The 24644-nt window shown below is 54.5% G+C and overlaps 1 protein-coding gene across 5 annotated transcripts in view; it reads right to left on the bottom strand.

Annotated features, from left to right (window-relative positions):
* OGDH (oxoglutarate dehydrogenase) overlaps positions 1 to 24644 on the bottom strand; it is a 66667-nt gene that overhangs the window by 30143 nt on the left and 11880 nt on the right. Inside the window, exons 1-5 of one of the 5 annotated variants that reach the window (XM_045494166.1) lie at positions 21968 to 21991; positions 20796 to 21044; positions 10007 to 10198; positions 8352 to 8454; positions 2796 to 2840 (exon numbers count right to left, since the gene is read on the bottom strand). In XM_045494166.1, coding sequence (XP_045350122.1) covers positions 2796 to 2840; positions 8352 to 8454; positions 10007 to 10198; positions 20796 to 21017 — 562 coding nt within the window. In that variant the 5' untranslated portion in view covers positions 21018 to 21044; positions 21968 to 21991. Of the gene's footprint in view, positions 1 to 2795; positions 2841 to 8351; positions 8455 to 8571; positions 8663 to 10006; positions 10199 to 20795; positions 21045 to 21967; positions 21992 to 24644 lie in introns of those variants that run through there. The other 4 variants (XM_045494167.1, XM_045494165.1, XM_045494169.1 and 1 more) reach the window with 4 other exon arrangements.

Genomic DNA, 24644 nt, shown 5'->3' with positions numbered 1-24644 from the left:
CAGTTCTAGAACAATACAAACTGCATTACTCACCTGATATGAAACAGATAATTTGCAATATCTCTACCACTATTAAGGATATTGAATTCATAAATAAAAAGTTTCTGAAAAAGAAATCTCCAAATCCGATGTTTTTTTTTTTTGAGAATTCTAGAAAATGTTTCAGCACTTTTAAAAAATGTTTATTTATTTTTGAGAGAGAGGGGAGAGAGAATCCTAATCAGGTTCTGTGCTGTCAGTGCAGAGCCTGATATGGGGCTTGATTCCACGAACTGGGAGATCATGACCTGAGCTGAAATCAAGAGTCAGATGCTTAACCCACTGGGCCACCCAGGTGCCCCTCTACCGAATGTTTAAAAAAGAATGAACACCAATATATGCAATCTGTTCCAAAACAGAAAACAGAAAAGAAAAAAAAAAAAAAAAAACCACCTCATTTTATGAGGCTAGAATTACCCTGACACAAAGAGCAGACAAAGACAGTTGAAAAAGAAAATTACAGATGAATCTCCCTCATTAATATAAATACAAGAAATGCACAGTTGCAGGAATATGTATAAAAAATTATAACCAAGAGAAGTTTGTTCTAGCAATGCATGCTGGGTTCAATATTTGAAAATCAATGAATGTGGGGCGCCTGGGTGGCGCAGTCGGTTAAGCGTCCGACTTCAGCCAGGTCACGATCTCGTGGTCCGTGAGTTCGAGCCCCGCGTCGGGCTCTGGGCTGATGGCTCAGAGCCTGGAGCCTGTTTCCGATTCTGTGTCTCCCTCTCTCTCTGCCCCTCCCCCGTTCATGCTCTGTCTCTCTCTGTCCCAAAAATAAATAAACGTTGAAAAAAAAAAAAATCAATGAATGTAATCTACCATACTCTCAGGTTAAAGAAGAAAAATCATACGATTATATCAACAGATACAGAAAATTTTCACTCTTCCTCATAAATAACAATAAGCAAAAATAGGAATAGAAAGGAACTTCCTCAACTTGATAAAGAGCATCTACAAAAAAATCCGTGGCTAATATTATACTTGGTGATGAAAGACTGAAGGCTTTCCCCCTAAGACCAGAAACAAGGCAAATATGTACATTCTCAGCACTCTTACTCAACACAGTGCTCTAAGTTCTAGCTAGGGCAATTAGGCACGAAAAGGAAATAAAAGACACACGGATTGGAAAGGAAAAAATAATTGTTCCTATTGTCAGGTGACATGATTATCTACACAGAAAATCCTAAATACTCTACAAAAAAAAAAAAAAAAAAAAAAAGTCCTAGAATAAGCGAGCTCAGAAAGGCCACAGGATACAACATAAATGCAAAAATCAATTCTATTTCTAGATATTGGTAATGATACGTAGACACTAACATTAACAAGAAAAAAAGTCTTGGGTATAAATCTAACACAACACATACAGAACTGGTAAGGTGAAAACTACAAAAAGCTGACGAAAGAAATAAAAAAAGATCTACATAAACGGAGAGGCATACAACGTTCATGGACTGGGAGACAATGGAGTAAAGACAGAACATCTCTTTAACCGAGCTGTAGGTTTAGCACCATCGTTACCAAAATGTCAGCAAGTCGCTCTGTAAACGCAGACAAGCCTTTTTTCAGATTTAAATGTAAAATGCAAACCTAGAAAAACCACTAGAAAAATACACAGGAGACAATCTTCAGGTTCGTAGGCTTGGCAACGAAAGCACAATCCATCAAAGGGAAAACTGACAAACCAGACCTCATCAGAATTTAAAATTGTGCCTCTCAAAAGACTCTATGAGCCAAAGAATGGGAACCACGTGAAGGTCCCTTAATGAGTAAGGAGTGGACACAACGGTGGGAGCCCACGGCAAGGGGTAGCGCTCAGCAAGGAGGGACAAGCTGGAGTGACAGAGCAGCCTGGATCAAACCCAGAAAAATCACGTTGACTGAAAAATGCCAAATCCAAAATGCGACGTATTATGACTGCATTTGCATAACACCCTGAAATGATGAATCACAGAAATAGAGACCAGGGTGGTGGCTGCCAGGGGTTCCACGGGGTGGGATGGAGGGGAAGCAGTTGGGGCTGAGAAGGGCAGCAGGAAGGACCCGAGGTGATGTGTGGCCACACCGGCACGGGGGACCCCTGTGAACTCTTAGAGCTGCTGTGAATCTACAGCGATCTCACAAGTGCAATCAGGATGAGAGTCACAGCTATGGGACGATGGAGGAAAAAGAGACCCTCTGAGCGCCAGCTGGCGTGGGTAAGACTGGCCACTGGTGGGGGGTGGGGGGGATGACGACAGGCAGATGGCCCCCAGCACCTCACTCTGGATTCCTCAAAGGCGCTTTGCCCAGAAGCACAGGTCACTGAGGATTTCTTACTCGATGAAGTACGTGTTTACAGTACTTCAGGTGTCCTTCACACACGGGAAGATCAAAGAGAGATCTTGTCCAAAACGCCCGGGAAGCAGAATCTGAAAGAATCCAGAGCCCCGTGGAAGGCACAGCACGGAAGGTGGTGGGAAGGAGGAGCCGACATGCACAACACCGTGTGGCGTCAGGCCCCGCTGGCCCCGGCAGGAGCCACAGGCCACCTGCACCGGACAAGCCCAGCGAAGCAGCGGCCACACACTCCAGGAGGTGAAAATGGACAGGGACAGAGACGACACAGAAGTGGCTTCCCCTGCTGGGTGACAGCCAAATGACGGGACAATCAACAGTCAACTTTCCCCAAATGGCATGCTGGGAAAAGTTGCACATCCTGCTGAAATGAAGTCCTCGGCTCAAGAAAGGGGAGAGGCTCGTTGTTTTCCTACCTCCTACGGTTAGCATTCGGAGTCGTTCCTTGAAAACTGCAAGGTCTGAGAGGCAGAGTGAGGTGGCATGGGTGAGCGCAGGAGGAAAAAGACAGCAAGAGTTAGTTGAGGACCCAGACACCCCAACCCTGCACCGTCACCACGGTCACGGGGAGCACAGACACCGTCACACAGACAGACACCAAAAGGGAACAGGGTGGGGCTTGGGGGCTGAGAGCTGCTGGGGTAAGTGTGGAAACCGCTCAGGAAGAGCAGGAGTGAGGGGATCCTGAGGGAGGGATGCGGGCCAGCCACCGCAGTAGCGGCAAGACATTCTCCCGACCCGTCCCGTCCTGTCTGGAAGAAGCGGCTGACACAGGCCTCTCCTGGGATGTCAGACCCACCCAACCCAGCTGGCTTCGGGAACAGAAAAGGAGAAGGCCTAATGTCTAGCATACCGTCCTCAGAATCGGGAGCACCAGGCAACAGACCAGACCTACACCTCCAGACTCTGATGGGTCCTAGAGGACACATGCAGGTCCTCGGTCCCCCCCTTGGCTAGACGGCAGAGCTGGGGGGGAGCCTGGCTGCAGAGAACCACCCAGGGGGCCTACACATGGCTCCCGCTGCAAGCTTTTCAGTGCCTGTACCGTTCCTGGCGCTTTTCGGGCCGCTGGTGAAAACCCACACGTTTGTCTGGATGCACAGAGCACTTTTCTGACCCTGGTCACCCAGCAGGGGGCATGAGCCCGGGGAGGTTCGTGGCAGCGGGGCACCCAGGCCTGACTGACGGTCACTGCAGCTGGTCCCTGCCCTGGGAGTGAAGAAGAAGGCCAGTGGATGCCGTCTTGGGGGCTGAGAGTGAAAACTCTGAGGCAGGGCAGGCAGGGACCCCTGCTCTGGGTGGTAAGCCCCCCTCCCCACCCACAGGGACAGCAGCACCCAGCAAAGACCACAGAGCTGGTGGCTCTTAAGACAACAGATCGTCGAGTTCTGCACAGAAGTGCGGATACTCGGCTTGAGGCAAGAATAAAGAATCTTCATTTTTCTCCTTCTATCCTCAGAATTAAGACACAGGGCCACACCAGGCGGCCACCCCCACCCAACAGGGAAATGTAGGGGGCCACATCTGTTAACAATCTACAGGCAACACACGAAATGTCCTGAAATGTTTACATTTGTTCACTCTGTACTGGTTATGTGGACGTGTTCAGTTTCATCTGTACTTCTTTGTCTTTTTAAAATAAAACGTGAACAAAGACACCAGCTGAAGGCGAGTGGAGCGGCAGTGGCATTCTGGCTGTCATTTACAGAAAGTGCATGGGGGCCCTAGCTATCCACACGCGACACCACGCTGGACATGGAGAGGCTGGGATTCGGCCACGGTGCCCTGGGGCGTCCAGCAGGACACCTCTGCAGGGCACGGCCCCTGTGGCCCTGGCTTGACTCCAGCCTGATTCCCAGCTCTTCACTCGGGTGTCTGGTGGCTCCGCACGCCACACATGGCAGTCCCTAAACGTTAAGTGAATTGTTCTCTGTTGCTCTGAAATTAGGAAAGTTGACTAAAAAATCAACTCTATTTTAGTTATTCTCCCCGGCCATCAAGGGAGCACAACTGGCCCTGGGGGACGTGGAGTGGTGGAGCAGGTGGGGAGGACCAAGAGGACCAGGAGGATGGGCAGAGAGGCCCCATTGCTGGAGCAGGTGGGGAGGACCAGGAGGATGGGCAGGGAAGCCCCACTGCTAGAGCAGGTGGGGAGGATTAGGAGGAACAGGAGTATGGGCAGGGAGGCCCCATCGCTGGAGCAGGTGGGGAGGACCAGGAGGACCAGGAAGATGGGCAGGGCGGCCCTGTCCCCCACTAATGCATTCAAGCATCAATGCTGCCGTGATCTTGCACTTCTGACTTGGCTTTGTAACTGCAGACACACCTTGCGTTGTTGGACTTCACAGACAGGATCGGTCTTACAAATTTTAGAAGTTGACACATTTGTGGCAACCTTGCACCAGCAAGTCTATGGCCCTGTTTGTCCAACCGTATTTGTGCACTCCGTCTCTGTGTCACATGGTGACTCTCACCGTTTCAAACTTTCCACTGTGACTGTGGTCTGGATGTGAGGAAGGCCGGACGGCACTTTTCAGCATAAAGTATTCCGAACTAAGGTGCGCACGTGGCCTTTACCCACAGTGCTCCACTGCACACTCACAGTGTGAATGCTTCTGTGCAAACGCGCAGGGAGCCAAAGCGCTCACGGGGCAGGCTTCAGCGTCACACCAGTTTTCCTGTGCAGGTCTGGAGCTGAGCTGGAGGGGTCTCCAGCCACGCCGCCCCCGCCCCACCCCAGCCCTGCACTGAACTCAAATGTGAACAATGGTGGCAAACAGGAGCAGCACCGTGAGGTTCTTCCCTGCTCTTTACAGATTTTGTCTCGGGCCCCCTTTAATTGTGTTTAAATCTCACACCATGGTAAACCACCCCTCCGAGGGTGCCCCAGACCATGCGAGGGTGACTCGGCTCCTTCCCCACCCAAAGGAAGGAAGCGAGGGCTGCGGGCATAGAACACCAGCCCCAAGGCAGAACCGCACACAGGCGAGGCAACGTGGCTGCGTCCACAGTCTGTAGCGAAGATGGCAATGCCCCGACTCCACAGGACTCTCTGTCTAGACCTTTCCATCTGTCACACCCTGATCCATCTTTCCCACCAAGCAGAAGAGGCCTCACTAGGAAACCCAATCCTGTATGCACCCCCCACAGCCTCCCCTGGGGTTCAAGGTGGAGCGTGTGCCGGGGCCTCTCAGGTCAGCGCTCCCGACTCTCCTCCACAGACGTGGGGTTGACGGTACAACCTGACACAGATGAAGATGCGTTACTGGGGCCCACCTGGGACACCTGGCTCCCCACAAAAGGTGGGAAAAGGTGCCCCATTCCCAGTAATCACCTACCCAACTGTGGCCTCATTCAGAAACTGTACCAACATTAGTATAAATTTAAAATCGTAGTTAAAATAATTATGTCCTCAACGTTCCTGCCACACTGGCGGTGTTCTGTGTGCGCCACATCCGACATAACCCTGGAGCCCTGGCTGTCCAGGAGCACTGCTGGCCACAGAGCCTACTGGGACGGGTATGAGCCTGGCTACTGGTATCTGTTTATTCAGGTGCTGGAAGGCACGAGATGGTAGGGTACAGACCCTAGGCCAGCATTTCCCCTTCTCAATACTGGCCAAGGGGCAAGAGCTTTGTGGAAACTATTTCACATAATCCACTTTCTTTAAAATAAAAAAACAACTCCGAGTGGACACGAGCCATGCCAGCACTGCACACGAGTTCAGCACGGGACAGCGCGTGCTGTCTGCCTCCGGAGCCCACGCCTGCCCAGCGCTGTGCCCCCTCCCACGTGATTCTTCAGCAGAACGTGCTCTCAAACGTGTGTGGAGCGAGCTTCTCCCCAGCCTCGGTTTCCCCATAAGAGGATGGACAAATTGTGCTCACCTCCACAAGGAGAGGTCAGCCTGGAGGAGGTGCGAAAGGGTCCCAGGCCCAGGGAAGCTGCCGTGTGACTGGGTGGTGTGTCCCTGAGACCTCCACATGGAATGTGCAGGCCACCCTACTCCGGCCGTGGCTCTGGGCTCCCTCACCACTACTGACTCCGGTGTGACCCCAGGCTGCCTGCCCCCTCAGTTGCTCTCATTGTGACCACGAGGTCTGACAGCTACTTATGTCAGAAGACTGCTAAGCACCGCACTAGCTCACACTCCCACGGAGCTCAGGAAGCTCCAGGCAGCATTCTAACGAGTTTATCTAATTCTGCAACAGCCTCACGGATGAGGAGACGGAGGTGCACAGCCGCTCCCACCAAGGGGGCTGGTGCTGAGGCCAGGCCCGTGGCCCAGAGGAGACCATGGGCACGTTAGCGCCTGTGCCTGGGTCCATGAGCAGCGGTCAGGCTGGACCGGCTGTTTTCCTGAAGACCTGCACGTGCCAAACTGACATTCCTGCAGATTTATTTCCAGTGTTTGCACCTGCAGATCCGCTATTTCCAGTGTTTGCACGTAAAGCAAGAACTCAGCACAACTACTCCGTGCTGACGCTCAACTTCACACAAGCACAAATGCCCAGGGACACTATTCTAAGATGGAATGTTAAGGGGAGGCCACAGCAGCCCAGAAAGAACTGGAAAGCATGATGCAAGCCCTGCCCTGACCCCTGCCTCTGCCCCGGGCCAGTGCTGTGAACAGACACTGAGGAGTCCACAGGCTTCCCACCCTGCACAGACCAGCCGGGGGACCTATAAGCATCCTGTGCTGGAGCCCGCAGGATGCAGCTCGGTCCTGGCCTGACAAGCCTCACATGGGGCAGAGCAGAGCTGCACGCCCCCCTCCCTGCAGTGCTAATGAGAGCCCATAACCAGCAGGAAAGGTCCACTTTAATACCAAGCACCCTGCCAGCACGGATGCCCCCAGATGCGATGCGGTGTCAGGTGGGAGATGGCAGCCCCCACCTCCTGCGTCTGGGAACACTAGCCTCCGACGCCCTCACTGGTCTCTGGGAGAGAGGCCCCAGGCCCCCAGCTGGCCCCGGGCGGCTCGCCTGCCTTCCACACCTGGAGGGGACTCCCTGGGGAGGACTGGAGGCACCAGCCAGGGCTTCAGGACAGGCAAGCATTGGTAGAGTGGGGCCTGAGTGCTGCAGGGTGGAGAGGAAAGGGAGGAAGCCCTGTACCCCCAGCAGCGTTTCTCCAGTGGAGATGGCAGCGATTCGGTCTGAAACCTAGCCTACGGGGTGCCGGGACACTACGGTGCGGGAGACCGTTATTCGAGGAGATGGGTTCCGTCCCCCCGATAGGGCAGCGTTAGGCAGGTAGGCAATCGTCAGTTTTAGTAGCATGCACGGTGTGTCTGTGGACGCCTGGCCATTTCGAGATCAGTCACGTCTCAGCACAGGTTAGTGGCACAGTGACCGAGAGCAGATTAACTGGAGGAAGCAGCTGCAGGGTGAACCCAGCGCCCTGTGCTGCGCGGTGGCAAAGGAAGGGTGGGGACGCGTGACAGCAAGTGCCCGAGCGCCACACACACGCCTCCCTGCACGCCGGGACACCTTCCAAAGTTTCCTCGGTGTGATCACCAGCATTTACGGATTGACAGCCAGCGCACAGCACGGACCCGCCCGCTACAGGCAGCCATGTCTCGTGCCCAAGAGCACAGCGTGTGCCCACGGCCCCGAGAAGAGTCCCTGGAGGGGTGGAGGCCGCACTGCACCGGGATCTGGACACCCAGCCAGCAGAGCTGGCCTCTGGCATGTCTTCTGACCTGCCTGCCCAGCGAGGCCATCTTTTCCTCTGTGCCACAAACCTTTTCTGCCCCAAATTTTACTCTCCAATTTTGAGACCCAGATAATTGAGCTCATACTGTCTGGCTGAAAAGCTGGGATAAACGTAACTCGTCCCAAACGCACTAAATATTGAGTGATCAGAACGAAGGAAACTTCAGAGTCTCTCCCTGGCGCCTGAAGACACCCTGGCCGCCACAGATGTGACACCGGGCGGCGGCGCGGCGCTGGCCGCCCCCAGACCCTCACCAAGTTTGTCTGTGGATGAGATAATGTCAGCGGGCACGGAGGAGTCCAGGTCGGCATCCAAAATTCCCAGGGGGTCCAGCTGCGCTACATGGTGCCCTCGTATCTACGAGCGGGCCAGCGAGGGAGGGGTCACACACAAGAGGACAGGAGAAAAAAAAGAGGGAAGGGGTAAAAAAAAGTAAAATTACATTAAAATTAGCGTTTACAGACGCATTCTCACCCACGTTTGAAGACACAGTTACCGGAGCACCATCAAAATTTACACAACTAATGCCGAGAGGATCAAGCTTTGCAATGTGGTGACCCCTGACCTGGAAGTAATAACACAGGCAGGCGTTAGCAGGACCCGGGCTGTGGGGGATGTTACACCTGGTCCGACCTGAACCCAAAACAACAAGATTAGTCGTCATCATGAAGCACACTTGTGCTCATGGATGAACCTGGCGGTTCAGAGATCAGTTTTGGGGAGCCCTGCTGCCCCCTGGGTAAGTGGAGCGGGACATGCTGGGTGCTCACTCCCACGTGAAGCCACACAGTTCAGCACCTCTGCACCCTGAGAGGGGATGAGCAGGTGCTGGCCCAGAGTTGGGGGGGGCAGTGGCCACTGGGGGTCTGCCCTACACCCGGCCGGGCCCGCCGAGAGGCACAGGGCCTTCCCATCTGATCCCAACTGCCAGAGGAGCAAGAGAAGGAAGAAAATCCCTCCCAGTTTTAAGTCTTGACTGTTTTGCCCACGATTGTGTGCTAGCTCTTTGCGAAGGGGCGGCTGCTGGAGGGACATGGGACCAGGTGACATTACTAAGGCTGCAGGAGGCAGGTGACAGTTAGAAGCCACCCAATATGCCTCTTTCAACTGAACAATGCTGGAGAGCATTGCTGGCCACTGGCTCAGAGTTTCTCCGTCTGCTCGCCAGGACCCACTACCCTCCCCCGTGCCACCTGCCCCAGCGTGCTGTCTCTTGGAGACAGAACACGGATGAGGAGACTGCAGCAAGCCCAGGTGCCAAGGACTCCCAGAGGGACACCCTGGGTGCTAAGAGGCCTTGGGAGGGATACCCTGGATGTCTAGGGACCCCCGGAGGGACACCCCAGGCCTGACTTCTCCTCCTATCCTTCTCGGGGCTACCCTCAGAACAGGTGCTCAGGTTTGAATTCTGGGCTCTTCCCCGTCAGGTGAAGAAATGTCAGGGGAGCCCCACTTGCCCTGACACTCCCTTCAGTGGTGCTGATCACCAACTGGAACATTCCTGGACACTGCTCCACCCTCACGTGTCTGCGGGCTCAGTTTCTGTCCCCAACTCTGCGGGTTCATTTTCTCTTGTCGTATCCGGGCACTGGCGACTGAGAAGGGGCAGACCCCTCCTGGTCACTGCTCCCTCCCGGTGGCTAGGACCCCGCCCCACCCCCCAGCCATGACCTTCTTTCCCTGCCCACAAGCTCTTCTTGCCAACTTATGGGAAGAAATGAGGAGCTGTTCACATCTGCAAACAGGGTCAAACTGTCCTGGCTCCTTCCGTCTTGGCACATCTCAGGTGTGTTCCCCAGGCCCCCGGGCAGGGAGGGTGTGTCTCAGGGTTGGTGGGGTGCTAGTTATAGGACAGTTCACGCGGAGCGCCCGGTGTCACAGATGTGCCACCGCCCGGCCGGCGCCCTACCTGGTAGGCTCTGATGAGCGACTGCACTGCCAGGTGGTCCTCCACCAGCTTGTCCACGTTGGGCTGGGCTTCCACCAGGGGCTGCACTCTGGCCACGGCGGACAGCGAGCCTGGGCTCAGGGGGAGCGGGCTCTGGTAGGCGGTGCCTGGGGGCGCTCCGGCATTGGTGTTTCGGAAAAAAATGTCCCATGACTAAAGACAAACAAAGAACTCACGTTATCCTGATCACTTAGGACACAGGACTCATCTTTAGCCCAAAGGAGCTCTGTTTTTGGCAGGCAAGTCCCATCCTGGGGGGGCTGATGTGCTCCTCCGCTGGACGGCCGGATCCCAGGCCTGAAGTACGGGGCCTTGCTCCCAGCATCCCCACAGGACACCCCTCCTCACCCCCACCCCAAGATGCAGAGGACTTGAGGCTGCCCTGCCATCAAAACCCCAAAGGCCCAACGTCTCCCAGCAATGCCACACCCCAGTGACATGCCGAGTGTCTCTATGGCAGGCTGCCCGGGGGGCAGGTGAACGCAAGCCTTCCCACCCCATCTGCCCCCAGTCCGATTATCGCCAAGACCAGAGCTCCTGGCCCCTGGCCTGCAGCTCTACAGCTGCCCCCACGAGACCCCTTGAGGGGGAAGGGGCATCCTAAGTGCGTCTCCAAACCCCAGAGACTGGGCACGGCCTTGGGGGCCCAGGCTGGCTTTGCTCATGCTCATGTCCCCAGGTGCAAAATGGAACCAGGGCCTGTAAGGAGCTGGGAGCTTGTACCGGGCGGCCTGCCGGGCTCCCTCACCGGACCCTAGACAAACAGTCTCGTTGGTAATTCAGGAGGGCGACTCTGGGGCTAAGGGCCCAGGGAGCGAGCTCAGAGAGGGGACCTGGTGTGTTGGCCCTGACATCCTGGTGAGCCTCCTGACTTGCTGGGCTCGGTTTATCTGTGAGCGGAAGACACAAGTACTTCTCACAAGTCTGCTGTAAAGATCAACTCACTCGGGGAAAGACGCTCACATGTGACCTGCAGGAAGTTTCCTCCAGGCCCACGTGAGCCACCTCATCTACTTCTTCCTCCTACATTAGCTTATCCCGTGTTTGGATGATCCAATTTCTGATCTGTGTAGATACCACGAACTAGAATAATTTATCATCTCATGCGAAGGTATGAAGTTTAAAGTAAATATCTTAGAGGTCAGGGAGATGAAAACTCAGTAAAATTCCTGTGGAGAAAAGAACACTATTGAAAAGTGGCAAATTCAGAAACACGAGAACACTGTCTTTCCTGTCGGCCACACGTACTCCAGTTTCCAAGATTCTTCCGTCAGTAAGCTCTGATTTAGACTCGTGGAAAGTCTGGACAGGAGGAATGTCGCTGGACTTTTGTGCTCGTCCGCCCAGGAAGAGCTACCAGGACCATTTCCGGAGTGGCTTGGCCGGGGCTCGGTGGGCAGCAAGTGGGTCTGTTGGGGTGCGGGCTGACACTGGTCCTCGCCGTCTTCTGGCTTTCTCAGAAGGACTCTTCAGTGCTGTTCAGGGCACAGACCTACTGAGTCCATGGCCCCTCAGTGGTCGCTCACAAGCTCATCACCGGTGTTACTGGCTCACTGTGCTGGCCCAGAGTACCGTCTCCTGCAGGACAGTCTGGCTTCTCCCTACAGCCACTTTTTGAGGGAGCTTTGAAGAATGTTTAAACCATTCTACAGTAAGAACATATTCCTTTTGTATTCAGAAAAATTGGTTTTTAGGGGCACCTGGGTGGCTCAGTAGGTTAAGTGTCTGACTCTTGACTTCGGCTCAGGTAATGATCTCAGGGTTCGTGGGTTCAAGCCCCGCATCGGGCTCTGTGCTGACAGTGTGGAGCCTGCTTGGGGTTTTCTCACTCTCTCTCTCAAAATAAACATACTTAAAATAAAAAAATTAATTAAAAAAAAAAATCAAACCAGAAACAAGATGACTGTCCAACACTGAGTTGTATACTTTATGTGATTTAGAACTTAGTAACAATTCTAAAACGCTTTAACTGTTTTTACCTTTCTGGTTAAGCTGGAGTGTGCCAGCTGACGGTGGGAGGGGAAGTGTGGCTCTCTGGGGGCACCTGCCTTAACACCGACACAAAAGCACCTTGTGGCATGAAACCTGAGGCCAGACACCCTGTGCAATCCAGGACTCAGAGGCCCAGGGCCACCCCCCTCCCCCTTCAAACATCGTCCTACTATGCTGGCCCTTCTGACACATGTCTACCAGAGAAGGCAGCTGCCTTAGTCTCTGGAGGGAAAGAGAGGCCACCTCAGTGTGGACTCCTTGGGGAAGATGAGGTTGCCCTCCCCACCCTCTCATCCCCGCTGCTTGGCACCCACTTGGTTCCTTACAAGGACACCCCCTCCAACTTCTGACCTCGTGGAGCTTTGCCAGCAGGTCTCAGGGAGCCCCTGCATTTGGGGAGTGGCTGTGGCCCAGGGCTCTCCTTGACCTGAAAGAAACCCCCTGCCTGAGACGGCAACAGCAGCCAGGCAAGAACCACCGGCACGCGGCCCTGAGCAGTGGGGACCCAGGTTGGCGGGCAACTCCAAGTACACGGCCCTGCTCACCCGTCCCCCCCCCCCCCCCCAGCAGATGACGAAATGAAAGGCCTCTCCAGCAGACACCGAGGGTGCAGCTGGGAGACAAGGGCTGTGGGGGCCTGTCCAGCCCGGGCCCTGAGAAAGGGGGCGATCACCATCATCGGGCCTCCTCTCTCTGACCTTCTTTTGTGCTCAGAATACAACTCCAGGTGACTTTCAACTGGCCGAGGACAAACGTATGGCCATGAACCCTGCTCGCGCTGGAGGCGGTCAGAAGAAACTGGTTGGTGGCAGTCCTGCAGAAAGCAGGGAGCCAGCACCCGCTCCCCTGGTGCTCACCCCTAACACCCAGCCAGGCTGGGCACCTGCCCTCATGTGACCCGCCCAAGGACAGCAGCCCGGGAGGCCGTGCACACCTACAAACCCGCTGCTGCGCTGCCACTCATGTCGGTCAGACCTCAGAAAAGTCTGCCTGAAAGTGGAGGGCGTGTTTTGTCCCTCTAGTGCTTTCTGTTCCCTTAGGAGCCTCTTCCTCTCTCTCTCTCACCTCCGCCTGCCCGTTCCAGACTGGGGCCCCTTGCTACCACCTGGAGAGAGAGCTTCCTATCTGACAACCACAGCCCTCACACGCACACACCTGGATGGCAGGTTTTACAGACCTGTGCGCAGACAGGTGACCACAAGGCTGCAGCACTGCTCAGGGGCGCCCCTCCCCTCCTTGAGGAGAAAGCTTCCAGAAGAGGACGCCTGTGCCTGCCCACAGGCTCCTTGAGCCTGAAGGTATGAGGCTGATGTGCCATCAAGGCAGGTGGCCCCAAGTTCTTGTCAAGAAAAACCCTGTAAATGTTGGCCACCTCAGTGAAGTTCTCTTTTTCTCTGAGCCAGACTCATCCCTAACGATCGCGTGCTCTTGTGTGGATGCCCCAGTCCACGGCGCAGGGACTTGTGCCTCCAGCAGTCACTCGGGTGACCCAGCAAGGAGTGAGGAGAAAGCACAGGTCTCTGAACACCTCGAGAAACAAGCCGAGCCGAACTGGCTTCTGTCTGGGGTCTGGAGAGTGGCCTCCGGTGGCCAGTAATGGATACCCAGTCCTCTGCCCACCGCTGGAGGAAGTGGTGGCCTGAGGGGGATACAAAAAGGTGCCAGCTTCTCCTCCTGCCAGGACCAGAGGGTTCTCATGACCTTCTCCCTGCACGCGAACACTCTTCCCAAAGGCACACGGGACGCACACACAAGGTGAGCACTTTACTCCAAAGTCTGGTCCCATGGTCACACCAAGGCAGCCTCATGCAGTGTCCCGGAAGCCTGGGGCCAGGGGGATGACTGTGGGAAGCCCTCCCTTCTCTTGGGAGCAGCAGGCACAGGTGCGGAGGTGAGAAGAGACGGTGCTTGGGGGACGGCTGGTATGAGGAGCCCAAGGAGAGGACCCGAGGGACCTGCCGGAGACAAGACCAGAGAAAGGGCTGGAGCCAGCAGAGGCTGCGTGGGAAGGGGGCATAGCCATCAGCGGAGCTGTGGGGCTGAGACCACCACCAAAACACGGTACATTCTGAATGTAAACGAGTGGAATATTCTGGTCAAAATGAACCCACGATTCTTAAATTTTAGGTAATTGAAGCTCTGTCCCAAAAGCCATGGCACCTGCATTCCCCCAATTTCCCATAGACCTGCCAGGCGCTCCCTGCAGTCCCAACGTTCTGAGAGCCAAGCAGAGGAAGCCCGTGCAAGGCTGCAAACAGGTCCCTGTTCCTCTGCAATGTCCCCGGGCTTTGCACACAGTAGGTGCTCAACTGAGATAAATCAGGTTCAGACTCCTTCACAGGCTGAGTCCGGCAAGTGTGCTGTTTAGCTGTGGCGCCAGGTGGGGGGTCAGGTGAGGTGCCAAGTGGGGGGTTAGATGGGGGGTCAGGTGTGGTGCCAGGTGAGTGCCAGGTGGGAGGTTAGATGGCGGTCAGGTGAGGTGCCAGGTGGGGGGTCAGGTGAGGTGCCAGGTGGGGGGTCAGCTGTAGACACCTGCAGCCTCCAGAGTCCAGAGGCCCCACCTCAGCTCAGAGAAGGTGCTGGCACTGGTCAGCATAGGACTGCTCACCAGCAACATGGGTGTGAGCAGGTCAGTGAGCCAAGTGGACTCTGCCCTAAATTATTCAGTCAGCAGATCACAAGCGCCTCTGGGCCTAGTTCCCGGCTGTGGAATTCATGCCAGAGGCCATTCAAGAAGCTTTGGTCTTGGAAGGGTGGCACACGTGCTACCTGGCACCCTTCTGCTGTTGGGAAGGAAGGCCCCCACAGCGTGTGACCGAAGGGCCCTGTGGCGACAAGCCTGTCTCAGGGAAGCGGCTTGAGCAGTGTGTGTGCCCGACGCCTCGCCTGCAAGTGTGAGGAGCATGTCTGGCACTTTCACACCTGCTCATGCTTTGAAAAGCAGCAGGATACTTGGATTTGTTGCAGAAGCTGTTGATCAACACTGACCACGGGTGCGACTGATGCTGATTCTGGACACCAAATTGTACGCCTCTGGGTTCTAGGGTGACCAGACCGTTTCCCCTTTTCCAAAGTCCCCTTCAGACGCTGCTCCACCAGGGGGCGCCATGTGCCTGCACGCCACACCCTGGTCTGGCACATGTTGTCACCTGACCCCACCACCACCCTCTGCTGGCATCCTGCCAAGGACCCTGCTGTAAAGCCAGCTTGGGGAGTGTGGGTGAGGCAGCCTCTGGCCACCTCGGAACGGACCGAACCCTAGGCTCAAAGGCCACCACGAGGCTGATGATCTAGTGACCCACAGTCATTGGGGTCGGACCCAGCACGTTCACAGACAACCGCGTTACTAAGTTCCAATGTTAACAATGTTTAGCTGCTACAAACATCAAACTTGGGGCATTAAGTGACCAGCGGTCATCCTGAAACAAGGGTTTGGCTGCTTCAGGCTAATCCCTACAGACATGCAGCAGCAGCTCCCCAAGCTAAGGGTGGCACTGGGGCCAGCAGCTGCTGCTCCCAGGCTCCTGTCCTCCCCAGCCCCCTGCACACGGGCTCTGTGGGCTCAGGAAGTGTGCTGGTGGCCCTGTGTTATTTCCTAAGCATCCAGGTGACTGTGCACGGCAGTCCAGCCATGGCGTGGGTGTACATGCAAAGGCTGCCCTTCGACGGTTCCCACACCCACCTTGAAGTGCTCTATCTGTGCCAAACACTGGGTCCCGGCCTTCCTCGAATACACCGTGTATGCCTGCCCTCCAGTGGGGCTCTGACCCCTCCATCCACGGACACTGTGTCTGGAAGGCAAGGACTGACCACGCACTGGGGTCGGGAACTGCCTTGCCACCGTGGAACGCTTCCTACTAGAAGCAGCTAAAAACTGGGGGTTCTGCTTGGGACTTCCTTGGTTACAGAGACTGAAAGAATTTACGTGCAGTCAGAGCACAGCACGGGGGAGGGAACATCTCTAGGCAGGCTCTGCCACCATTTCTCCAGAGGGCGCACGAGCAAAATGCCAGCAACCACCCAAGACCAGCCAAGGACAGTGGCCTCTGCTCTGCCCGTGGACTCCGCGGACGGTGACGGGCCTCTTCCTGAGGGACTAAAGGCGGCAGTCCCTCCAGACAGTGACGGTGGGTCCTCCTAGGCCTGCAGCACGTCCCCTCGTGGGCTCTGAGTCCCGGGCTCACTTCCAACCCCTGAGAGCCCGAGGATCTTCAGACCCCTCGGGGCTTCGCTCATCACAGCCCACCCAGGAGAGGCGGCACCTGGCCTGGGCACACAGGGCCCTAAAGGGTCCCGACAACTGCCCCCCGCTGTCCTTGGGCTGATGTACGCATAAGGGAAGGCGCTACTCCTGATTCTCACTCTTCACACGTGCTCACTTTGTCCTTGGACTGAACCATGCAGGTGGAAAGCCCCTTGAATACCAAGGTCAGGGAAAGCACTCCACCTGTTTGGTTAACTTAATACACAAAACCACTATGGCTGAGGCTTGCAGCCTCCCTCACCAAAATCCCACAAAGCGCTCCAAGGACCTTCAACATAGGTGTCCCCCCGCCCCCGGTTCTCCAAGCACAGCCCGGGATGGTTCAAAACCACAGAGCGAGCAGGCACATGTCACCATGAATTAGGGGTTTGTGTTTTTCCCTGCTGGTTTGGTTCACTCACAGAAAACGACAGGACTGTGTTTTATGAGCGTGGAAGAGGCAGAGCTATCCAGGCCAGAAGGGGGGCACGACCGAGCCCCGAGAGGTGGGACCGAGTCTGGAGACTCCACCTCGGGTGAGGTGACCGAACTGGACCAGAGCTGTCATTAAACTTGGAGCCGACCCAGGAATGGCGTAAGAAACGGATGCGGTTATGAAAAGAGGAAGACGGCATTTAGGAAGTGGGCCGAGGCCACCAGAAGGCCCGGTGGGGGAAGCAAGCTCCGAGGCTGTGGGGGGCCCAGGGAGCACAGGTCTGGCGGGTCTCCCGCCAGCACCAGGGCTGACGTCGTTCTGTGTGTGGGTGGGCACGTGCCTCCGTGCACAAATGGGGCCTGGCAAGGGCTCAGGGGCTCCCAATGCCTGCCTGTCTGACACATAAACGGGGCAATCTGCCTTTGATTCTATGCGTTTCTGAGACATAAACGAAAGATGCTGCCATCTGACTTGTCCCCAGAATGTCTGAGACCCCATGAGGGAGGCTTTGCAGGCTGACATCACAAGCCCCGGCTGGGGGTTCCTAGGGGGTCAGGCGGTGAGCTGTGCCTGGGAAGGTGTGGAGGACTGGAGGGGACAGTGGGGGAGGCCGCAGCAGGGGGCACAGGGGGGCTGGGAGCCCCTGCAGCCCGTACGGGCGCCATCGGGGCCAGCCACTGACCTGGGCACCAGCAGCATGAGGGGCTTGTGACTCCAAATTGCTCAATTACTTTACCAATTTCCACAATTAGACATTTCAAAATAGAAGTGTTCTTTAAAAACAGGGGTATGACAACCAACCGTAAGTTGGCCAGTTGGCAGCTGGCTGAGGCTGAGGATTAGGTGTTAGAGAATTATCTTGTTAACTTTGTTAGGTGTGGTTAGGAAGACATCCCTGTGTTGGTTAGAGCCGTGTGGAAATGACTCAGGTCTGGATCTGCCTTCAGGCTCTCCCAGCCACCCCCGCCCCCGCCCCCAAGAAACCAACCAGCACAAATGAGCGGGGAAGGAAGAGGTTTAAGGCCTAGCAAACTGTAGAGTGCCGTTGAAGGTGGATGTGGGTCTCCTCACAGAGGCTCACTTCATACTCTTCTCTCTACAGGAAATGTTACAGAAGTAATCAGAAAGCTAAGTGCAGTAGGGCAGGGAGGGGAGATGCTAAGCTTGTGCTGTTCCTGCCGAATACGAACAAGTTCTGTGCCAACGGAGGAGGGGACAGAAGCAGCCCTCAGGACAAGGAGGCCGCACCCCACAACAACGCACAAGTGGGGGATCAGAGGCACTCAGTCTAAACCTGAAAATCTAATCGTCATTTCTTCCTGAACCATGGGTTCTAAAACACGAGAACAAATGAGGCATTCTTAATGTAGTCAATTATTTCTGAGGACTTCTGTAGTCGCTGATGCCTCTAAAATCTGGTGAAAGTTCCAGATTGTGTCTCTGCAACTGCACGCACACAGGTATGGGGCCTCCAAGGAAACCTGGAGAAGTGATCAATTCCACAGGGTAGGGATGGTGGACGAGGACACACCCACTGACGTGCGCCCCCTGAAACACCCTGGCAACAGAAACTAGCATGTAAAATCGGACCCAGGGATGATAGCCTGTGCGTACTCTCTCATTAAACTGAAAAGTCCCTTTCTGGCGTCCTCCATGTCTCTGTGGCATCTCCATGTGGTGATCGCTCTGGCCTGCAGAGTCCAAGGGCCATGCCCCTCCTGAATTCCCCCCAAAACCCCGGCCCCACGGCACCTGTGCCTGTCAGTGGACCTGTTGGTGTGCTGTCCTTCCCAGGATGGACGGGCACCATGGCCACCCCTTCCCAGCCTAAGAACCTCTGAGGGGCTTCCTTGAAACCATGTGGTAAAAACACTTTCCAAGAACAGGTGGGGTGCAGAGGACTTTGAGGGCAGTAGAAACACTGGGAAAACATGGGAAACCATGACAGAGATACATGTCACTTGGCACCTGTCCCAACCCTCAGAATACATACCACCACGAGGGGCCTTTGGGCGAAGAAGATGTGTCAGCGTGGGTTCCCCAGCCTGATAAATGTCGTAACCCCAGCATGTGTGCTGATGGTAGGGGAGACCGGGCATGGGGGCCGGGGGTACATGGGGAATCCCTATACCTGACCCTCAATTTTTCTGCTGAACCAAAAGCTGGTCTAAAGAGTAAGTCCCAGGGGTCCACAGGGCCTCAGCTGGCCTAAGACCAGTCCTGTTACTGGTGATGATGAGTGGGAATGAAATCAGGGGGCTCCCCTACAGCCCAGACTGCACGCACTACTTCTTGGATTCTCAAAAAAGTCCTTAAAAAAAAACCCCAAAACTAGTAATAATCAAAGACGCCTGGGTGGCTCAGTCGGTTGAGTGTCTGACTTCAGCTCAGGTCATGATCTTGTGGTTGGTGAGTTCAAGCCCCGTGTCAGGCTCTGTGCTGACAGCTCAGAGCCTGGAGCTTGCTTCGGATTCTGTTTCTCTTTCTCTGTGCCCCTCCCCTGCTCACGCTATCAAAAATAAAGATTAAAAAGGATTTTGGAAAAAAAAACCCAGTAATAATAGTCATAATGATATTAACTCAAACTACTGACAACAATAGCAAACCTAATAGAAAAAAAATTTTTTTCAAGGAAAACTGGCCCCATTTAGGCGTCATGGTCTACAATCAGATCCCCATAAAAACCTTCTCAAGAAGCTTCCGGTAGGAGCCGTGGTGCCGTGTCAGCCCCACTTGTCTGTGCTCTGTGCCGGAGCCACGGTGCGCTTCCCAACCGCAACGCAGTTCGAGGCCAGGCACTGGTGTGGACGCTCCTGAGCCTGGGCCCGTCAGCACACATACAAGACGTGGCTAGTTCCACGAAGAGGTTGTGTTTGGGGAAAGGAAGGCAGAGGGACAGGCTGGGGCACCAGACGACTGTCCGACCTGACCCCTCCAGAGCGCACCGTGCACACCTGTCTGCAGAGTGCCTGCCAGCCGGCCAGGCACGGCCGTTCCTACAGCGCACTTGTGGGCAGTCTTTGTCTGCAGGCCAGGGAACACCTACTCTCACAGGAAACCAGGCTTCACCTTGTTCAGGGAGCCAGTGGCCTCCAGGTTGGTAGGGAATGACCGGCTGGGTGCCCTGAGCAGTGAGGTCAGACCAGAAGGGCATTCGCAACGAAACAGGGTCGGCAGCTCTGGCAGTCACATGAACGTATCCAACCTTACACACCACTACCATTTCAGGGTAAAGCGGATTCTCGGGGGCCTGATGGAAGCAGGCTGCCTTCTGGTGATGAGACCCTAAGATTCACAAGTGAGGAAGGGGCGAGGCCGGCAGCGCATGGCAGCCAGGCTCCGTCGGGCGCTTCCTCTGCACAGGCCCTGAGCACCTCACACGCACCGTCTCCGCCAAACCTCCCCCGGCCCGCGTCGGGGCACGATGGCAACCTGTGGACCCACCACCCTCTGGTTCCTACCGTGGGGCCGCCGCCCAATGTGAACACAAGAAATGGGTGTCAGAACCAGTCAAGTTTAGAGGCCAGGCCTGCCCTGTGGGCGGACTCATGCACACGGGTGACCGGAAGGACGTGCCTCACAGGCAACAGAAGTACATCAGAAAGAAGCCTGCAGGGAATTCACTTCCAGATACAGGAGGAAAAACACGGCACGCTAACTGGAAATGCCATTTGCGCAGAAACCAATGTGATGATTCTGAGGTGCTCCTGGCATGACGGGACTGGGGAGCATCCAACAGGGTCGCCGCTCTGGCCACAGCCTGTCTCCGCTGTCTGTATCCTGCAGCGTCCTTGGGGAGACGCTGGAGGTGGAGCACGTCCTTCTCACACCCTCGCAGGGCAGATGGGCCTTCTGTTCCCGGAAGCAAGTCTCAAGTGCGCGGCTTGTCAAGGGGAGGGAAGCGCTCCTCCGGTGGTGTGGCGGTCGTGGTCGGGCCGATGTGGAGGACTCCGGTCGGTGGGGCTCCCAGCCGCCTGCCTTCCCAAGGGCTCCTCAGCACACTGGCACTTACCTGGATGCCCAGCCAATGGCAGGCCGAGACACCAAACACAGGAAGACGTCTGCTCGGAGAGCCTTACCTTGTGTACGCTTTTGGGGTTTTCCAGCCACGCATAGTACATTTCCTCCACATAGTTGGAGCTAGTCCCGCTGAGGAAGGGCTCAGCAGCAACGGGGGCGGTATAGCCCCGAACCTGCCCGAACGTCCTAGCTGCGGCCGGTCTGTTTTGTGAAAACGTCCTCACAGTCTGGGAGGCCGTCAACGGCCTCAACTTAGCAGCACAAGTCCTTAAGTGAAACATTCTCGTCCCGAAGCCTCTCGCGAGCGTCTGCACAAGAAAGGGAAGAGAAGTCAGAAAGTGTTTTAGCGAACAAGGCCACCAGGAAAGACTGGCGGATACACCAGGGACCCTGCGCCCCGCCCCAGTGCCCAGGCCCGCACTTGACATGACACTGAAGGGGAGACGCAGCTTCGGTCTCATAGGAGGGAAACGAAGCGACGATCGACATGTGATACTTGTCAAGTCTGTGCATCGTGTGACACAATCACAGAAAAGGCAACAAGGATTATTCAATGGGATTAGATGAGGATTAATTACAAAGCGAGAAAGACATTTTCTTTTTTTGTTAAAAAATTTGTTTAGTGTTTATTTTTGAGAGAGAGAGAGACAGACAGAGAGAGTGTGAGTGGGGTAGGGTAGAGAGAGAGGGAGACACAGAATCTGGAGCAGGCTCTGGGCTGTGAGCTGTCAGCACAGAGCCTGACATGGGGCTCGAACTCACGGACTGTGAGATCATGACCTGAGCCAAAGTTGGACGCTCAACTGACTGAGCCACCCAGGTGCCCTGAGAAAAACATTTTCTAATCTATCCTGGAACTACTGAGCACCTGCTGGACCCAGAGTGCTCTGGAAAGTACAGAGAAACTAGAAAAACACTGTTCACCCTCAAATAATTTATCTTGAGGCAGAAGAGAAAACAATCATAAAAGAATCAGTAGAAGGAAAGACGGAGGTGGAAAAGTGTGGAAGGGGCCCAGAGGAAGAGCAAGAATTGTCTGATGAAAGACAGGGAGGGTGGGGTGAGCCAGGCAGGACCACACGGAGGATACTGACACCCCACACGCAGCAAGGCCATGTTTCACAAGCACTGGGTGGGGGGGGGAGGCAAGGGGGTTCTGCCAGGGGAGTGAGTGGCTCTAACAAAGGTTCAAAAGGAAAGTATGCACAGCCATGGTTAAAGAGATGTCTACCTGCCCTGTGCCGCTAGATGGTCAGCAATGAGACACGACAGGACTCCACGAACCCCACAAACCCCCTAGAAGCCAGGTGCCAGCTCCTCTATTTATGGACTGCCTTTCTGAGTTTCAGTTTCTTTCTTGAAAGAAAGTCCCCAAGGTCACAGGGCCGTCAACAGCAGAGCCAGGATGCAAACCCTGTCTTCCTGTTCTGCCTGGCCCTTCAGTGGCTGGAGAGGAAGGGAGAGGCCGGGGCGGGAGGGCAGGGACTCCGGGAGGGAGGGGGGAGAGGGGGCCACTTACTTGCTTCTGATCTGAGTGGACCTTGTGCTTGGCAGTCATAGTGCTTGATGGTCATAATTTTACTAAGCTTAACATGTATACCTGTCCAACACAGCCACACTACAAAAGAAGCGACTGTATCCACCAGACCATGCGAGAGCCAGACTGTTCCCAGGGTACCCTGAACCACTTGCAGCCGTGTCTAAGAACCCTGCGTGTCTGAGGGCAGGGGCCCTATGCCGTTCTCCTCCCAAGAATCCTAGCTGCCCAGGGGCACCTCTATTCAGACCCTGGGGACCCCAGGAGGGCGGGAGGCAAGGCTCACCGCAGACCCCCGCCCAGGGCTGCCCTGTGTGCTGCTGGCCTAACACATCACTCACGCCAGAGCCTCAAAGTAGGTGCCCTGGCTGGAGTCACGCACCACCCCCCACCTACCGGAGGGAGATCCAAGCTCTGAAATGTGCTGAGAATTCCCCAGAAATACATGTTGAGTAAACTACCCTCTGTACTGTTTACAAGAACTCTTCCTCTTGGCCCCAACACGATCAGAGTACACATAAGGCCTGTGATGGAGAGGGCACCCAGCCGGCTCTGTGGCTTGGAAGAGACAGGTCAACAAAAGGAAAAAGCAGGGGGGGTGCCTGGCTGGCTAAGCCAGTGGAGCATGTGACTCTTGATCTCGGGGTTGAGAGTTCAAGCTCCACGTTGAGTATAGGTATTAATTCAAAAAAAAAAAAAAAAAAAAAAAAAGGAAAAAGCAGAACATGTGCTCTGAAAACCAACAACAAATGAAAACTTGCCCATTGAAAATTAAAGATGGATGGGGGTGCGTGGGTGGCTCAGTCGGTTAAGCATCCGACTCTTGATCTCAGCTCAGGTCATGATCTCACAGTTTGTGGGATCGAGCCCTCTGTTGGGCTCTGTGCTGATAGACAGTGTGGAGCCTGCTTGGGATTCTCTCTCTCTGCCCCTTCCCCACTCATGTGCTCTCTCTGTAAAATAATTAAAAAAAAAAAAAAATTTAAAGATAGACAGGCCATGTATTTTGAACATGGCGCCAGAATGCAATCGTAGCCTGTGTTTTGTTTTCACTCAAGTCGCACGTTCCACATTCAGCCGGCGGGTCTCCCGGCCCCTCGCCCCTCGCTCATTCACAAACATGTCAAGGCAGACCAGCACCTTCACACACAGTGACGGCAGAAAGCATGCCTGCTGCTCTGGACATCAGTCTTCTTTCTCTTATTTACGTCCAGAGGAAAGTGCTCATGTCTCCCCTCTGGTGTTGCTGCCCTCTGGACCTCCAGAACCACGCAACCGTCTCTGAGTCGGGCTCTCCTCCAGGAACACAGCAGTCTCACCTCCATTCACTGTCATCATTCAGCTGCCGTGGTGCCCAATTATACAAGGACCACACTGACAATTACAAAACCACTTGTTTCTTCTGTTCCACCCAGAGTTGTCCTTCCAATCCCACATGCAAATGAACCGTGTTCTCTAGCTGTCTGCAGTCACAGAGTCTGCTGCCCAGCGCAATGACCGGGACAGATCGCAAGCATCAAACTTCCCTCGAGATGACTCATCACAAAGACTGTCTGTCAGCATATCGCTCGGGACCCCTTACCTCCACCCCAGGGTAACCAGGAGCAGCTGTTCTCTGTCCACTATCGGATGGATCCAGAGCAGACCCTGGGGTTACATTCAGACTTTGGAAGAATCAGTTTCCGTCCTTCCAATTCCAAAGTCAATTGTAAGAATAGCGTGTTCTTTGCTAGAGACATTCAATTGTTCAAACAGTTTCATGAAACCTTTGGGCTGTCCCAGAAGTCCAAGTGTTCTGACTTTCATTTGGATGAGTATTTCTATTTCACAAAGGTGCCAAAAAATTCTATGGGGAAAAGTAGTCTTTTCAACCAATGGTGTTGGGACAAGTGGGATTCCACAAATAAAAGAACAAAATTGGGCCCTATCTCACACCATATCCAAAATTAACTCAAAATGGATCAAAGACCCAAACGGAAGAACTAAAAAACTGTAAGACCTTTGGAAGTTTCATAATTTCCAAGTTAAAATGGAGTAAATCTTTGTGGCCTTGAGTCAAGTAATGGATTATTAGTTAGGATATCAAAAGTACAAACAAATGAAAAAACAGATAAATTGGACTTCATCAAAATAAAAGCCACGGTTTGTTGTCACAGGACACCAACAAGAGAGAGGAAACACAAACAGAATAGGAAAACATATGTACAAATCATATGATTATATACAGAATACGTGAAAAAAAAACCCTTTTTAAAAATGTTTATTTATTTTTGAGAGAAAGAGAGAGACAGAATGTGAGTGCAGGAGGGGCAGAGAGAGAGGGGGAGACACAGAATCTGAAGCGGGCTCCAGGCTCTGAGCTGTCAGCACA

The sequence above is a fragment of the Leopardus geoffroyi genome, chromosome A2 (genome assembly GCF_018350155.1).
Source record: "Leopardus geoffroyi isolate Oge1 chromosome A2, O.geoffroyi_Oge1_pat1.0, whole genome shotgun sequence".
Taxonomy (NCBI): Eukaryota; Metazoa; Chordata; class Mammalia; order Carnivora; family Felidae; genus Leopardus; species Leopardus geoffroyi.
This window is presented reverse-complemented; position numbering and strand designations above follow the sequence as displayed.